Source organism: Chaetodon auriga, chromosome 3, assembly GCF_051107435.1.
Source record: "Chaetodon auriga isolate fChaAug3 chromosome 3, fChaAug3.hap1, whole genome shotgun sequence".
Classification (NCBI taxonomy): Eukaryota; Metazoa; Chordata; class Actinopteri; order Chaetodontiformes; family Chaetodontidae; genus Chaetodon; species Chaetodon auriga.
The window spans coordinates 21094585-21112585 of NC_135076.1; the positions used below are offsets into that span (position 1 = coordinate 21094585).

General features: G+C 42.2%; 1 protein-coding gene across 1 annotated transcript in view; it reads left to right on the forward strand.

Annotated features, from left to right (window-relative positions):
- The window catches only part of glis1b (GLIS family zinc finger 1b), a 71899-nt gene that overhangs the window by 27683 nt on the left and 26215 nt on the right, over positions 1-18001 (forward strand). The window contains exons 4-5 of the mRNA XM_076726088.1: positions 3663-3855; positions 5164-6715. Of these exons, the coding sequence (XP_076582203.1) occupies positions 3663-3855; positions 5164-6715 (1745 nt within the window). The remainder of the gene's footprint in view (positions 1-3662; positions 3856-5163; positions 6716-18001) is intronic.

An 18001-nucleotide genomic window follows, 5' to 3' on the forward strand; every position in this document is an offset into this window, starting at 1 on the left:
TTGTTAATGTAGCAAAGCTCTAAATCAGCGGTGCGCTACCTTGCTGCAGCAGGGGGATCAAGACCTTTAACACTCATTTAACACTCTTGACTTTAATGTCCCGGAGACACCCAGAAGGTGTCTCTAGGATTGAGATAGTTTAGTCCACTTGAGGTTTCGCAACACTTCATGACACAGGAACAAGTGGGTCTTTTTTCAGCCCCTTTTGGAAGCACTACTGCCTTTTTGTATTTGAACAAGTAAATTAAAGCCATGCAAAAAGACTTTCAATGACACTCATTGTCTTTATCCAGACCGGTTGATGGTTCTGCTGCAAACCGTCATGCGAACTCCTAGATGCACTTAAAACACATGCGAAAGCCAGATGCTCACAGGAGGTAAAAATCCAGATATATTTGTAATTTCTTATTAAAGAACTTCTTCCAAAGAAATGGAAGCTGCTATAGGTTTGTTTGCATGGTGGCTCCAAATGGCAGTGAGAGCTACTTTGAAAATCCTGAAATTAATAATGTTGTTTCTTTCCTTTGTTCTTGGTACCTGATGTAGATGTAATTTATCTAAACCGCATGGTGGTCTATTGATCCAACATCCCTTAACTTACCCAAATCCTTAACATGTTCACTAAGAGTATGTGTACTTTAGTATTAGTGATGATTCCAGATCATTTCAGATTTTTAAACACTGGACAAGTGAAATGAGTTCCCACATTATATGTTGTCTGAACACAAGAAGCTGTACAGAAGCCATATTCAAGCAATACAGTATTTTATTTCATAAAATACATACTCTGAAGGAAAATACTGCTATTCTGTCTCTTTCTCATAAACACGCCTAGTACACTCATGCACACATGAACCGTGAACTGATGACGCAATTGCATGGACATTCCTAAACAGTATGCTCATCTTGTGTCATGCCTTCGTTGCAGCCGTATCCTCTGAGGCTGATTTTCCCTGTACCATCTTACCTGGATGTGGCAGATCAGGTAGATTGAGCAACTTCACCCACCACCGCACAAAATCGTTGTCATTTGGCAGGTGGCAGGTGGCAGTTTCCAACCTTGGTTCTACAGACACATCTAAGACACTGGTGCCCAAAAAGTATTCAGGTTCAATAGCCAGCATTAATACCAGGTGTAGTGTTTTGCAAAAGACCAAGCAAACCAAGCTCAGTGCAACCTCCATTCAGTGATTTCTGGCAGCGAATATTCTTTCAGGTGTTATTTCTACATAAATCATGCTGGAAATGATTTGTGTTATCGTCAGTCTGTTTTGGTAAAATATTTTGCAGACAGGTAATCAGTGTTCTGGGTCTTCTCTCTGTGTTTAATTCATTTACATGGTGGACTTTTCCTGGCTAAGATCCATTCTGTATTGTGGAACAGAGCAGTAACCTTTGGAAGAGCATTGTCTCATAATTGGGGTTGCATTTAGCGGGCTGCCTGGTGTGGGTCTGTGTTTTATATGGTGGTGACTATAATATGTGTGTGAGAGAGAGCATGTGCATCCAGTCAAGGCCTCACTGACCGACTGCCAGTCCATCCAGTTCCTTATGATGACAGTGCTTTCATTTGGTTGTTTGTGCTGTGTGCATGCATATGGACAGTCAAGACCAAATTAAAAGATCTCTGATGATGTTAGTCATCTCCATCCTGACTCATGTCACTTCTGGCCATCCTGATTGAATTAATCCTGACTTGAGGCTGGGAAACACTTGGCTTCACATCAGCGGGCCTTGAAACTTTCATACAGAAACACAGTTGTATATGCTTGGCCAACAAGCAGTGAAAAAAAGAAGTAAAACAAAAAAGACAGAACAATCCAGAATTTGGTAAACAAACCGATTTGTATTGCTTGAAAACAGACCAGAGCTAAAAGACATCTTGCCTTCTGTTAACGGCTTTGAGTGAAACCAGCGTTGTGCCTACGGTCCCCTGGTGATACTGGGCTGTTTGCATTGCTCGCTCGGCCTTTTCTCCACTTCTTTGTGTTTCCGCTGTGACCCATGACAAGACAAATGCAGAGGAGACTAAGGATAGATCAGCCGTAGGAGGGATATGTGAAAAGATGTTCCTTAAACTGAGGTTAACATGGCTCACAAAGTTCCCTTGTTTTCTCTTGTCTTTTGTTCGTCCTTGTAACCTTTTTCCCAAATTCCAAAACACTTCCTCCCCTTTTCTCCTCCACTGTTTACTCTCTGCCTCCATCTGTTACTCATGTTGTAATATCTTTCTCCTTTGTCAGTCTTTTTTCCTTTGTCATCTGTGCCCAAATCCTTAGTTTGACTCAATATTTATGTCACTATTTTCACATTTAGTTCATTTTTGCCCCTTTTCATTCATTTCCAGTGACTTTTTATGTTTTCTCTCACATAAAGGGTGTTTGAGTGACTTTATTAATAATAGCTCATGGTGTGTGATAACATTGTCAATAACATCGTTAGGAGAAAATTGAATTTGAGAAATTGAGTTAGGAAAGTTGGAACAGGGGACGCGTGGCCGCCTACATAAGAGTGTGTGGGGATATCGGCTTACCCTTCACAAATATTTCCTCATACACTGAGGCCCTCCCTTTGTTCACTTTCATCTCTCTCCTATTTTTCATATGTTTTTGGTCACATTCATAAAACCTTTATTTCTTAACAGATATTCATGCTAAAAATAGAAATAAAAATCTTAAAAATGTGCCTAGTTATGTTTGGCTTGTGCCTGAGGAATAAAACTGTGGTTTCTAAAAAGTACAAATAAATACTGATGAAGACACAGCAGATTTTAATTTAGCAACACATATTTTCCCATGCATTTTCCTCAACAAACAGGTCATTTCTAGATATGAAACGTTCATTTGTTATAAATGATTCCTCCATTGCCGTTAGTGGTTTGGGTTTTACATTTAAGTACATCGATGGACATAAAACCTTGAATCACTGAACAGGCCTTTTGAATGAGAAGTGAAACATCTTCGACAGTCTGAACCAACTTCTAGAGTAAATCATGGTGTACTTACACCACACATTAAAGGTTTTTTTCCTCCAATACTACATTCATTTAGTAAATTAATAAATTAGATAAATTCAATTATTATAAAGTGACCAACAATTAAATCAATTAATGAGGTCACCACTTTCACATAAGTATTGATTGCATAACATCAGAACAACTGATGGTAAACTTAAAGGGGCTGTATCAGTTCTTTATTGATACAGTGATTACCCCTCTACTGACCGGATCTTCTGGACACACTAATTTGAGTTTATTTTTCCAAAATGGACGCATTCACATTTGGAATACAATTCCTCAATTACTCCAGCAATAATATTTGGCAAGCAACCTCTATGTCGTGACTCTTACTGTCACCAATTGGACTTTTCCAAAGAGCTCTCCATATATCACAAGACTCTACAGTTGTGGCAGCCAACAGTTATTCCTCAAGAGAATGTTCATAATCTAATAGGATTTCAACATGTCAGTTCTGGCATGGATCCTACTATAAACTGATTATTCTTAAAGGGCAGTCAGTAAATCACTTGCTCCAATCTGCTTCGCCAGTTTTTAATTTGCGAGTGACATTGGGTCACTGCTCCGTCAGCTAAAACACACACTAATATCTTCACATATCAAGGATTTAGCCAATTCAGTGATATTTCTCTTGGTCTCCTTTCAGTGAACAGTGCGTACTGCTCAGAGAAGGATGTAGACGCTGAGCTGAGTGACGCTGAGGGCACCCTGATGCGATGTGGGCAGAGCTTGCCACTGCTGGTGGGGGGTCATTTAGGGGGGGTTTATACCCAGAGCCTCCACTGCGACAGACCTACACCCGACCTCCTTCTGCAGGATGGCCCTCACCAAGACACCAGGTAAACTGTGACGATCATTGCTGCTTTAAAACGGTTTGTTCCTGTTCCAGTTTTGAATGTTTCCTGTTGGGTATAGTATTACTAACAATTTGCAGGTACAATGTGTTTTTCATTATCTTTGCTATTGTGAATCAGAATGCACACATATGTAGCTGGAAAGCTTTACCCAGTCTCATAAAAAACACTGAAGGGGTCCAAAGTACAACATTTATGTTAAACTAATGTGATTCTTCTGTTGTGCAATCCTTTGACTACTGTTGGTCAAGTCAGAAAGAATTTCCAGTGAAGTTCTCTGTTGTGGGGTTTGCCCTCTTTCTTCCCTTTCCTCCATTCTTGCCCTCTATCCTCAGTCTTCCAACCAAAAGTGCTTCTGGACAGACATTCACTCCTCTCATATTGTCTCTCAATATTTTCACTACAGCCAAACAGGAAATGGCGCTTCTGAATAGAAAGAGGGGGGGATCAAGTCTTTATTAACAACAACGATGACAAAGTCTGCCAGTGGCTCTCTCCCATCCTAGCTAGCGTTAGCGCTGTTTTTCCCCCAGTGCGCTCAGGGGAAGAGACAAAGACGATTCCTTCATGAGACAGCCCAGAGAAAAGAGAGCTCTTCTCACATCACTCAGGGGCTTTGGACAAAATCCATAATGAGCCAACTGACAGGAATGATTATGTAGGAGATCACAGCAACGCATGGAGAAATCTGACCTGGGTTCCCCATTCAGAAGGGCAAAGATTCCCACCATAATACACAGTATTGTAAACGGTGACCCTTCATAGGCTGCAATTATGCCACCAAAACAGGTGACTCCCTATTTATCCCCAATGTTGGGTTGGGTTTAACCCCTTTGTGTCATCAAAGCCTGTCAGATGGACACACTAGCCAGTGGCCTCTCAGTCTCAGTCGCCATCCATTTCTCCCCCTCTCTCTATTCTTAGTCGTAAATGCCCATTCATATCCTCTCACTACCAGAAGATCCTGTTTCATTTATTCATAAAAACACTTTGGATCATCAGTGGTGGATACTACCTGGTGTCCAACATCATCTTATGTCAGTCCTTAACATGGCCTACACAATATTAATGTTTGTTCCATAAGGGACTTAGTTGAAATATTTTAGGTCAGTGGGACTCATATAGGATGACATGATTTTTATGTACACTGAGAGACTGATTGGAGGAGGAGGGTAAGCAGGAGGCTAAACTCTGACAGTGCTGCTGGTGGGAAGGATCAACCAGCCAGTATCTGTCATCAGCCTGTGAGCTAATAGCGCTCATATTCCTCTCTCTGTCTTTTTCTCCTTACAGATCTTCCTCTGCTTTCCAAAGGACCCTGTCGGGGGCCTCACCCGGCCTGAGCTGCGGCAGTGCCAACGGAGCTCACTCCTCTCTCCCTTACTCAATCAAACAGGAGAACTCGATGGGCTACAAGATCTCCAGCACAGGGTCCAGGGTCCATAGTACATCTCAGGCCGGGTTTCAGAACTGTCGGGCAGGCCAAGTTTTCGGGGTGACAAGGGACGAGATAGTTGGAGTGGCGCATGTTAGCAACAACGGCAGTGGCGTATGCACAGTGAGCGGCGTAGGTAGTGCTGTGTCAGGGGATGCAGTGCAACCGTTTAATAATGAAGATGGCTCCTCCCCACTTGCTTTGTCCCCAACTGGCTCCCGTCATTCAGCGCGGCTGCTCAGTGCTAGCAGTCTGAAGAGACGCTGCCCGTCCCTGGACTCACAGTCAACCGCCGCCGCTGGCAGCGTTGCTGCCACAAGTTCCCCATCAGCTACTGTCGCTGCGTCCGAAGAGATCAATATCACCGCCATCATCTGCTCCTCCTCCCAGATGTCGATGGTTGCCTGCGTCAACGGGTTTCGCACTAACCTCTCGCCCAGCCACGCCAGCAGTGCCGGCTTCTCCTCCTCTTCCTCCTCCTCTTCTACATCCCCACCTTCTAACTCCTGCTCAGGGGAAGCCGCCCAGAGGCCCCCACCTCACAGCAGCCCCCAGCGGGCCACACTACAGGAGAGCTGTCAGCTATCCTCACCCGCCACCTGCCTACTGTCCCTTTCCTCGTCATCATCCTCCTCCTCCTCCTCCTCTTCAGTGTCATCAGTGGAGCCAGAGGGCCAGGGGCAGAGCCAGGGGCTGTGCGAGGAGCAGGGCTCCATGCTGCAGGGCCGTGGGGCTGGAGGAACAGCTGGGGCAGGTGTGGGAGGAGGAGGAAGCTCAGACGGGTTGGAGCTACTGATGAGTGGGGGCCTGATGTCTGGGATTCTGCATCCCAGCCCTGAAGCCGGGGTTCTCATGGATGGGGCCCAAAGATCAGGGGCTACCCTCAAGCAGGAGCCCCTGGATGATTTTTCTCCCAGTGAAGATGAACTCTTTCAGCACCACTATCATCATCACCATCATTTGAGTGGTCGTAGTGGTCACGTTCGTCACCCTCACCAACCCTCTCGCCCTGCTATGCCTCCACCCTACCACCTGCACCAATATGTTAGGCCAAGCCCTGGGAGCCTGCTGCACCACCAGAGCCAACATACAGCACCAACCTCTTCCCTGGGACTCAAACCGACTTCTGGAGGCCCTCCTGGGTCTCACAAAGCCGCAGAGCGGGAAGAGGTCGGAGGAGGAGCACTGGCCGATAAGCAGGTTTGTCGCTGGATTGACTGCAGTGCTGCATATGAGCAGCAGGAGGAGCTTGTGAGGCACATTGAGAAGGTCCACATCGACCAGCGCAAAGGTGAGGACTTCACCTGTTTCTGGGCTGGCTGCATTCGTCGCTACAAGCCCTTCAACGCCCGCTACAAGCTGCTCATTCACATGAGAGTCCACTCCGGAGAAAAACCTAACAAGTGTATGGTGAGTCATCATAATCCTGTAAGATTATCCACCCAACACTGGCCAGACCCCAAAAAAACAGACACCAGTGCGCAGTTATATACACAACACATATACCCAGTATCTTAGAAAATCCCCTCACGGTCAGCTATCATCCTTTTACTAATTTCTGCTTCTTTTTGAAAGTATTAAGTTGCATTTATTAGTTTAATATGAGTCTAGTTTGTCTTATAATTGCAACCATCTGTTAAATGTTTCTTTGTTTGAATTAAACACAAGCACATATTTTTGAAGTATTATGGTCCCTCAAGATGATTTTTTCCTCAACAAGATGCACATGCATTTTTTTCTTGGACTTGCTTCACTGCTGATTACCTTTCAACATAAACTTTTATTTTGTTTTGGTTGAGAAACAGTTATGATTATAATTCCTATATTTTTAGTGGAACATGTAAAAAAAAAATTGTTTTTTCCCCCACTGAGGATGTGAGCTGCTGTAAGAGCAGCACTACCTTGTCAGTATGAATAGATTTGTGGTTGTATTCTTTACAGGTAAGGCTCCAGTTGCACAAATCAACACAGTAATCAATGTCAAGCTGTCACTCCCCAACGTCCCCTAGCAAATGGAAAAAGCCCTCCAACCTTAAGAATGATTTAGTCCAAATACACAATTAGTCTACAATTTGTGTAGGGCGAAGCCATGTTTATTTTCATGAGCACTCTGTTTTTTGAGAAGGGATTCAGATCATGAAAAGCCAACACATATGGTTAACATAACTAAACAATGCCTACACTTGATCCTTTTAAATGGGAGCTTTAAATGTTTAGCTGTCCCACAAGTATTAAGTGAATTGGCTTCATATCCAAGCCAAACATGAGGAGAAATGTAGTAGTCTGGAGAAGGGAGCCACAGAGGGATCGTCGGTAACATTTGCTAGTCTTGCTCAATTCACGGTTTCACCCAAAGCCCCTGTCAGAAGTGGTCCTCTTCAAGTTCAGGACCCCATCCAAGTCCTAATTATTGAAAACTTACTCTGCAATATTGCTGCAGCACCTGTTTTATCTCAAGCTCTTTTTTTTTTCTTAAAGGAAAGAAAAAATCCAGGTCTTGTTTGTTTTTCTAAATAACAGTGGCTTGTAAAATTAGCTGAGGTGATGGTTTGTTGATAGAAAGTTGTATTTTGTGGCAGTTTTCTGTGGAGTTGGACAGTAAGTAATTCATGTTGATTCTCACTGATTCTGATAATTGTTAGTGCATCTGAGCTGAATGTTGATTGAAGCCAAAAAGACCGAAACTCAACTGTTGCTGCTGTTCTCCCTGCTTTGTGTTACTCTGCGTTATTAATGTTTCTGATTTGTTGGCTCAGTGTGAACGAAAAGTTTGCTGTTAATTCTGAATGTGTTTTTTTTTCCTTGTCGTTGGTGTTGTTGCTCTCTTTTGAGTGTTGTTCGGATGTATTTTTAGTCTGACAAGGACTGAAGTCACATTTGGGTGACACCCAGCAAATAGACAGTGAGTGAATGTTAGTACACAATGTGCATATGGTATGTAGATGTAGGCATGAATATGTCACTGTGAAGGTGTGCGTGTGTTTATGTGTCTTTTTGGAGATGTTTACCATATGTGAACACTCAAACAATTCGCCTCAGTGTGGACGAGCAACTGGACTCTGTCTGCAGACACGAGGCACTGTGAAACTTTGCTATACACCCTAACCTCCTGATCACCCTTATTTCAAGCACACACACACATACAAACACACATATTCACAGCCATGGAGTAACATGAAAATGGGGATATTGTTTCTATTGACTCTCACAATAGGAAGTATTGATTCCACGTACAGTACTTTGGGTTGTAACACTCCTGCTTTTCTGACAGAAGATAAACAGAGCTGTGAAACGTGTTCAAGCTTGAATCAACATGTCTAATCAGCAGGGATTGAATGTATGTTGATGTGGGACTTCAGCAGATAAACTTGGAGGGCCAGAGAAAATAAACATGCTCTCCGTGTGTATTTGTAACTGTGTTTGTGTTTGCATGTAGTCTATATGGATTTAAGTAAGCACAATGTACTGAAACTTAGTGTCTCTGTGTGTGCTTGAAAGCGCATGCAAGGTCCTGTATTTTAATTGTGTCCATCCCAAATCCTTCTTTTTGTGTGCTGTTTTGGCCACTAGCACTGATGCCTCTTGTGTTTGTTGTGCTCATGCAATAGACAAAGGCATTCAAGAATTTGAGCAATTCGTGTAGAGGAAGCGGATGAGACATTCTGTTTTAGGACCAAATGCTCTAGAAAAACCGGAGCTAATCCCTTTATTATCTTTCCAGCGGCAGATTCCAGCGGTCAGTCATGAAACAGGGCTATCCTCACATCCAAACATAACACATCTGTCTCCTCTTTCTCTCTCTCTCCCTCCCTCTCTGTCGCTATCTCTTTCTCTCTCTCTCTCTCTCTCTCTCTCTCTCTCTCTCTCTCTCTCTCTCTATATATATATATATATATATATATATATATACACACACACACACACACACACATATACATATATACACACACACATGCACGCACACAATATATATGTCTATCTATCTATCTATCTATCTATCTACACACACCCACAAACACATATAAAAACTATACCTTTTTTTCTTCATACATCTGCAACACTTGCTCCATGCTGCGTCTTGGCTGGAAAAAGTCATTATCACAAAATATGAGTTGTACCCCAACCCCAGCATGGGCCTGTCACAGTCTGTACCTGGCTAATATTTTAAGAAATTCCATATTTACAAAAAGTCAGTTCCGTCCATGTGTAGATGGCTGAGTTTGTGACTCTTAAAAAGTCCTGCTACCTCTTAGAAAATATGTTTGGTTCCCTTCCCCTGCCAATTAAAGCCAGCCCAGGGCTGTTGTGTAGTGCAGGCAAGCACCAAAGGCACACCAGTGAAAAGGAAACAACATAATCTCTCTGCAATATCCTGTTGTGTTTCATGCCTAATTCACTTGTTGTTTTAGTTTATTACATTTTTTTTTCCGGTGTCTGCATAAATATTAAAAATATATCCAGCAAGAGTAGCCCTGACATGGTCCTAGACTTTGATATTGTTCTGCTTTGTCAGACGCTGGCCCAGCAGATTTGAAGTGTCTGAAGATTGGACTGTGAGCTATGAAGGTCAGAAAATATCCTCCTGAACCGTGGAAGCTCCCTGAGTGGAAAGGACAGAGCGTTTATATGGCAGAGTGACTTCAGGCTGGAGCACAGGCCCGTCTGCTTTATTTGGTTTCTTTGGCATACCTTTTTTGGGCATTCTTTTATTCAAAACAATAATATACTTTAGATGTTATTAGAGGAGGTTATGTTGTTGTGGGATAAAGGATTCAGTCAGTCGTTCAGGGCATGAAACCTGATTCAATGGTTTTGTTCCACTGTCTTGACATCCAGGATTTTAAAGTAAGAATTGTTTGGAAGGATGCAGTGTTTTTAGAATGTCGCAAAAAAACAGGTAAAGTTATTCAGACAATTTTGGCCTCAATACAGTGTTAAGGCTTCATTTAGATGTTTATTTTTGCATCTTGTTGAATATACAAATTAAATAAGGCATGCTTATCAAGTTTTATGTAAGTAAAGTGAGGTGTTTTTAATGGTGATTTATATCTCATTACACAAGGTCAACATGTGTCCATTATGCAGCAGGCCTATGGTAATTTACAATATTACTTTCTTTGTTATGTGATTAAAGTTCCTATTTTTTCTCCCTGAATTCATACCATTGAGGTGATATAATTGACAAATTATTTAAAAACAGAAGAAAATTCCTGAGAAAAGTGTAAATTCACATACTTCAGTATTCCTCATATGGTAGAGAGCCAAAGGGGAGACAGACAGCCACTCGCCCATTTCACAATGATGAAACACAGCCAGCATTAGCTGCTTAATGGGAACTTGTCCAAACACATATACATGTGTGCGCACACACAGACAAACACCAAAACGCACACACTCACTGACCCACTCAGTCAAACCACTTGTTGAAGGAAAGTTGGATGTTGAGGCCTGCTGGAAAAAGTGTAGATCATGGAATTTCCTCTTTTTTCACTGGTGTGAAACCAGCTTTACTAGACTGATTTTTGGAGGAGACTGGCAAAATCCCATGGCAGATGTTGAGACATAGAGCAGGGGCTGATGCCAAGATGGCGTGTGTTTTCAAGGGTAAATGGACTCTTTTGTGAGCAATCAGCTCAGACGCAGGAGATGAAACAGGGAGTGCCATTAGCTAATTAAAACTGAGGTTCAGCACATGACCCGGCTTTTCCTCTGAATGCCGCCTGAAACTGGAGATGTCTGGGCACTGGGTGCGGGCGGCGAGTGACGTTGATATTAATGTGTTTGTACCCGTATGAGCCTCTGACACTCTGGCCTGTCTGAACAACTTAGAGGCCACGATCTCTGAGTCCAGTTTCTGAACCACCGGGGCCCAAAACTACCAGTAGTGAATATATATGAAGCTCCTAAAGATCACTGTATGTATCTCAGAGGCTCAGACATAAACAGATATAACTGTTTTTTCTTCTGCAAAATGTTAGCTTTTCAGGAGCTAAGACACCTTTACTCATTCTTTAAAGTAGCATGTCACTCCTCAGAAAAAATCTCTAGAATTGCAGTCGCAATGTTTTGCACCCAACAGCAACAACTTGCAGACATTCAGACTGACCCAAGGAACTCAGGCATGCGTGGAAACCAAATTACCAACACAAAGTATTGTGGATCAGCAAGGCCAACTGGTTCCTTAGGCTGTACAGACACAGACACACACACATACACACACATACACATACACATACACACACTTACACATATTCACTCCAGTGTAGTGGGAGAGGAGAGGTCTGTGTATGGCTCATTTAAAGTAATCAGGGTCAATAGGCGAGAAAGAGCATTGATTCAGCATGTCAGGAGGAACTGCATGCTTTGGAACCGGAGCTACTCAAGTCTGTCAAGTTGGCACTAATGCAAAGACCTAATCAGGCCCAAATAAGGACCTGGCGGAGATCAACTTATAGCACTTTATCTTTAGGCCCCATTCCTCTGCTACCCATTAAATAATTTTCTGAATTAACTTTGTCAGTCATTCCCCAGGCAAATGCGTTCACCAGGTAGCTAGATAGTCTGTCTTCTTTCTTTAAAACCATAATCCCATCCAGCGGTTATCCTCTGTCTTTCTGTCAGGGCTGCTCTGCTGCTTGGTAGTCCGGTTGTCATGCTAATAGTAACACAACACTGTCCACATGTGATATTTGTATGATGAAATTGCTGGCAGAGGGGCTCTGGGACTGATGTTTTGGCATATGAATGAAAGCCCTGGATTGATGGATCTTGCTTGTTTTCCTTGTTGAGTAGGCCAGGCCAACTTCTTGTCACGCTGAAAAAAGTTTTCCAGTCAATCTTTTGTAGTAATGTGGTCCAGTACTCTCCAACCCCCCAAACACCACCCCCACCTCCCTCCCTCTTTCTCTCCCAGTATCTATCATTTAGCACTGCTTTGATACACTCAACACTTACTGCGCATACGCAACCACAACATACGCCTCAGTGTCCCCTCTAGATATTTTTTTGTTTATCCACACACTGAAACTCTCTGTTTCAAGTAACAACTAATCTACGGTAACGGTTTTGTTTGCTTGTCATTGGCTTTATATATAGAATTTTGATTATTGAATTTTCCTAATTATTCCATGATGCTTGTATATTAAATATTTAAACTTTTTTGGGTGTTTTATGCTGTATGGATAAATATAGTCCAAATAAGTATGGAATCTAATCAAAGTATAATAAGATGTAAGTTAAATAAAATAAAACTTCCATTATTGGGTTATTGATGACATTTCAGATTTTAAATTCTGATAAAATTGACACATCTGTTGTTGACATGAACAGTCATGTCCTTTTTAACTGAGAAAGTATTTATCCTCACAATCAAATTATTGGCGTGAAAGGCAAAGTGAAGGAACAGTTAGCAAAAAATGACAGCCTTGGGCTCTGATAGGTAAAGGTAAGGTAAAAAGGTAAAATTAATGTAATTCATCCATTTATACTGAATGTTGACATTCAGTGTTTTGCAATGTGACTACTCAATATACTCTGAATGTTAGCGTGGTGCAACAATTTCTCAAGTTCAAGTTTTGCTCTATTTTAATTATTTATTCTTCCATTCTAAACCTCAGAAGTTTTCCATTTTTAAGTCAGTTGCTCCCTCTTTCTCAGTCTTTGTGATGCATATCAGCATAACAGTTGTGGCCTAATTCCATACTAGTTTTAACAGGATTTTAGTGTGTTTTCAGTGGACAAGTGACAAAATTAGGATTTCCTGGTTAAGTTCCTTGTGCAAATTTCTTGCAAAGAAACATCTTGCTCAGAACATACCACACTGTGCCAGAAAGTGTCACGAGTTGGCATGTATGAAACTGCAGGTGTGGAGCTGCCGATGCAGAGCTTCTGCACCTGGATTATAGTCATAAATCACAATTTGCTACAACAAAATTGTGAGCATGTTAACTTCTAGCCTAGTAAATTTAGCTGGGATCAAGCCACCAAATGAACTGTGCCAGGCAGAGCTAAAGGGAGACACTTATGCAAATGCATTATGGTGCCCATGTAAAGAAGCAGGAGAAACGTTTTTGGCATAGGTGCTGGCTGAGAAGCTCTCATACTGTTGTGCTTGGATTCTGAATCCATGGTTTAAAACATCTCTGGCAGGGATGAGGTCATGTAGCTGTCCATCATAGCATATGGGATGGCTGCAACTTTTTCTCAGATGATTCTTGCACTTAGAGACATTCTAAATACAAGCATTCAGTATTGGTAAAACACGTACGATATAAGCAATGAAGCATTTCCTGAAAATATTGTACACTGCTACATTGACCCCAAGCTACAAAAGGTCAAACAGCTACAGCTACCTTGTTTTCAACCTCATCGAAAGGTATCAAAGCATGTAAGATTTACTACATGCAATACACTCTAATTGCATTTGTCTGGAATGCAATATTTTGAGTTTCCCCATTTCCTCTGCATTTAATCACGCTCTGGTATCGGAAACCTGAAGACCCAGGGCTGCGGCTGGTTATACATTGCACAGAGATTGTGTCATAATTGTGTTGCATCCAAAACCTTAATCAGTTTAACCTCTCTACTGAGCCAGATCAGTTTACTAATACATCGTATAGATGAAGCTTGGGTGTGTGTCCAGAGTCGCTGTCATGTTCAGGGGGCTGTTTTGTGGAAGCAAACCTTCAAGACTCTTAAAGTTTCCCCTGGTTGTTAGTGCTCAGTAGATCTGCATTTTGGTTGTATACCGTCATGGATCATGTGCATTGTGGAGGCGTACTTAACCATTTCTTTGCTACAGTCAAACAGATAATTATAGCCAAAGTATGTTTGTGGCATTTTAGGGGGCAAACACATAAAGGGTCCTTTCTCCTTTGAGAATACCATCCTCTCCCACTCCACATATTCACACACTGGTCTCGCTTTGTATCCACAGTTGCCACTCCACAAACATGCCCACCAAACTGGCCAGTTGGTAGTGTGTGAGCTGTGTGTCTTGAACAGAGGTGAGAGGCGAGCATCCAGATGTTTGTTTTTGTTTTTTTGCTGACTTGTCAGTGTGGCAGACGGCACTGCAAAGAACCGAGTCCAGAGCAACATCTACCCCTGGCCGCCTTCACATCACCCACCATACAAGCAAACAAGAAGGACATTTATACACATCGGGACCACTTCTGTCTCAGGGCCATGCCACAACCCCAGGTCGACAGTATCCCTCCACCCAGCCAGACCCACATTGAACCACAGCAGACAAGCCTAGACCTGCAGCTAATATATATGAGAAACTGAGCTGCTACCGTGCAAAATAAACATGAAGAGAAGTATGGATAAATTATGTAGCGAAAGATGTGTTTACGTTAAGGGTGTCAAGTTTAAATTATGCACTGCAGTGTTCTGTGGTTAGTGTGCCGGCTTTAATTTGAATGTTTGAGAAAAGAAGTGAAGGCTGGAAGAAACAGAGCCAGACAGGCAATTCAGCTCCACTGATGTCATCCCAAAAAACGACATTTTTGCCCAGAATTCATCACAAGGCATTATGTATGACAAGTGATTTGGTATGCACTGAATGCGGACTCGAGAGCATTTTTGAAGCATTAGCAGAGCCCTCGTGCACACACAACTCAAGTGTTTGTTACAAGTCCACCAAGCTTTCCAAGCTGAGCCTTGTGTGTGTTTACACTGAGAGGACCTTCAGTGTGTTTTCAAATGCCCACCAGAGAGTGACAGAGTGAAGAGAGATCCAAATGGAAAGATCCAAGAAGAATATTGAGGCATGCATTGTGGCGTTAAATGGCACATACATCAAAATAGTGATCCTTTACCAAAACCACGTCCAATGTAATGATTGATAATGAGAGAGAGGGGAGAAATTAGAGAAAGAAACACAGGACCAAAAAATCTTTTGCAGTGGGACATATAAGGACACGATACACAGAATGATCCAATTTGCTATTACTCTATTTTATGATTGTGTGACCCAGCAGAACTGGAACTACAGAGACTCTGATATTTAAGTATGGCTTTACCTCTCCCCCGTAGAGTTTTACACCCCAATGATCTCTAACTGTCTCCAGAAAGAAGCCCTCTCGCTTTCTGTTCACTTCTGAAAACATCTGTTTCACATTCAGTCTGTTCAGCTTTGGAATTAGTTTAACATCGATGTAAAAAGGTTTATGCAGGCTTTAGAACCAGATTGGTTTAGTTATTTGGGCAGAATTACAGTAGAAGTAAGAAGCCTTTAAGTCAGAGCATATCCTTCTGCTTTTCCTCTATTCTTCCAGATTCTCATAACAGGGATCTTATGTACTGGGTCACGTAGCAGCTGTCATTTACCGATATCGAGCTGCATCCTTGTCAGGGCCAAAACAAACAAAACATCAGTGTCACCAGCATACGAGTTTAATTTTGAAAGACATAAAGTCAAGAAATTTAGATCAGGTCATGCATGATTTAAGGTACAGCCAGGAAATACACACTGTATATGGGGAAATTGGCGCATTATAGTGTGCCTGCACTCTAACGGGCAAATTGTGTGAGGTCAGCTAGTACCAGGCTTGCACTCATATTTTGGCTAACGTAAACATTCGTGTGATGAGAATTTTGAAGGAAGTATTCCATAAATATCAAAACTTTTACTGATGAATACTAGTAAAAAGTAGAAGCTCAGGATTTTTGCCAATGCCGTGTTGCTCGAGGCAGTCGTAATTGCACAGGGATGGGGAGTGATTTTGTATTCAAATGTGCTTTCCTATAGGACAGTGGACACACACATGTTGCTTTGGACTGAATTATTGAATATGAAAACTAAAATGTGGTGAATTGATTTATTGAAATGTGAATGAATGGTGATGTGCCCTCCGACAATGCCTGAGATGTGATTTGACTTGACACAGTGACTGTCTAGTGCAGTCTCATATATTGCAACCAGCCGTATCCACATAACTGGAAACTGGACGCTGAAACCCACAGAGAGCAGAAAAGAACACAACCTTGGCATGCCGAGGAGTGAACAAATCTAGAGGCACCATGGCATCTCAGTTGCACCACATTTTTTGGGCAGCTGCTTCTTTACCCAGAAGGCTTTGTGGTCTGGTCCCCCTCCAGAGGGTTGCATAAACGCACTCTCTTCCCCTACACCCTGCTTGAGTCCTTGGGCTGGTGTTGATCACAATGCCATGTTGACCTATTGTTTAATTTTGCTGGCATGTTTTCTGTCTGAATACTATAGTGCTTCTGGCATCAAGGTATTTGGCTTGGCACCTCCGTGGACTTCTGCAGTGTTTATTTGTTGTCACGTCAGAGTTATAGAGTCGCCCAGTGTATGCCACAGTAGGCGTGAGCCCTAGACAGCTGTGTCAACTCTTGCCTTTTGTGGACAGAAAATGGTTTGCCAAAGAGGGAGAAGACCGTTTCATTTTTTACCTAACAAGTCTCTGAAGATGTGACTTCAACTGTGGTATTCATTATATCAGGTTGTCACAAAAGAATTTACAGCCAGTAGGCAAGATTGAACCTTTTCGTCTGAAATCACAAAGTGAGAATGCAGCAGAGAAGAGTGCCCTTGTTTGCATTTAATTGAAAATAAAATTGTGTTGTTGAGTCTCTGACCACAGCAAGAATCCATATTTTAAAAACAAAACATTCGTTCTGTTAGAAATCAGTTGCTGGTAATGTACTTTGGTTTTCTGGATTGATGCTGTGGTTTAGTGGTGGATTTTTTTCTTTCTAAAGCATGAATGGTTAATATCAAGAATTGTTTTCAGAGCAAGGGCGTCTTTCCAGACCTGTGGCAATATCTAAACATGCCAGTTTCTCCATTACCAGCAGCCTCAATAGACCAAAATGAAATGCAATCACGAGATATGTTGCCTTTTGAGTAATGTGACACATTTTCCTTTTGTTTGGGCAATTTTCAAATAAGGAAATTGCAGCAGAAGTAGACAAGGCAGGTTAAAGTAAAAAGAAACAAAGAGAGATGGCTCTTTCCTTTGCTTGTAAAACTTCAAATATATTTTAACTTTTAGAGTAAAAGAAGAATACCTGTCGGGGAGAGAGTCAAATGAAAGACCAAATACAAAAGTTATCCGTCCCGGGCAAAGTGAGAGGAAGGAGAACATGATGGATGATTGTGACGATCCAATGAAAAACATCACTTCATAACGCAGGCCAACCATCACATTGGATTATACAGTGTTTTTCAAATACTCTTAACAAAAGAGCAGTAACGAGGATCAATTAACCATAACATTATTGTCATTACTGGCTGTTGTTGAATTGGTGTCCGTCATCCCCCAATAGTGTCTATAAAATGGAGTCATGGAGCACGTTGAGGTACATAACACCCCATTGTAGGGCTGGAGCAAGAGGAGCTTATTGGCAGAAGGGGGTAAAAGAGAGCAGAGCGAGACAGAGAGAGAAAGCGAGAGTGAGAATAGAGGCAGGTGTGAGTGAAAGATGCTGGACAGATTGAAGCCCTGGTGTCAGAGGACGCCGTAGCTCATGGACCCGTCAAACCGGATCCTGCATTGACTGCCAGTAACATCAGTCCAGGCGCCGGCTCGGAACACAGATCATGTTTAGGATTTTCATTGCGTAACCCCCAGTCTGTCTTTTTCATGGTGGGTTCGGATTTCGTTAAAGGGTTTATAATTAATGCCTTGATGGTTACTAATGGCCGTGGCACTGGAAGCTTTGTAT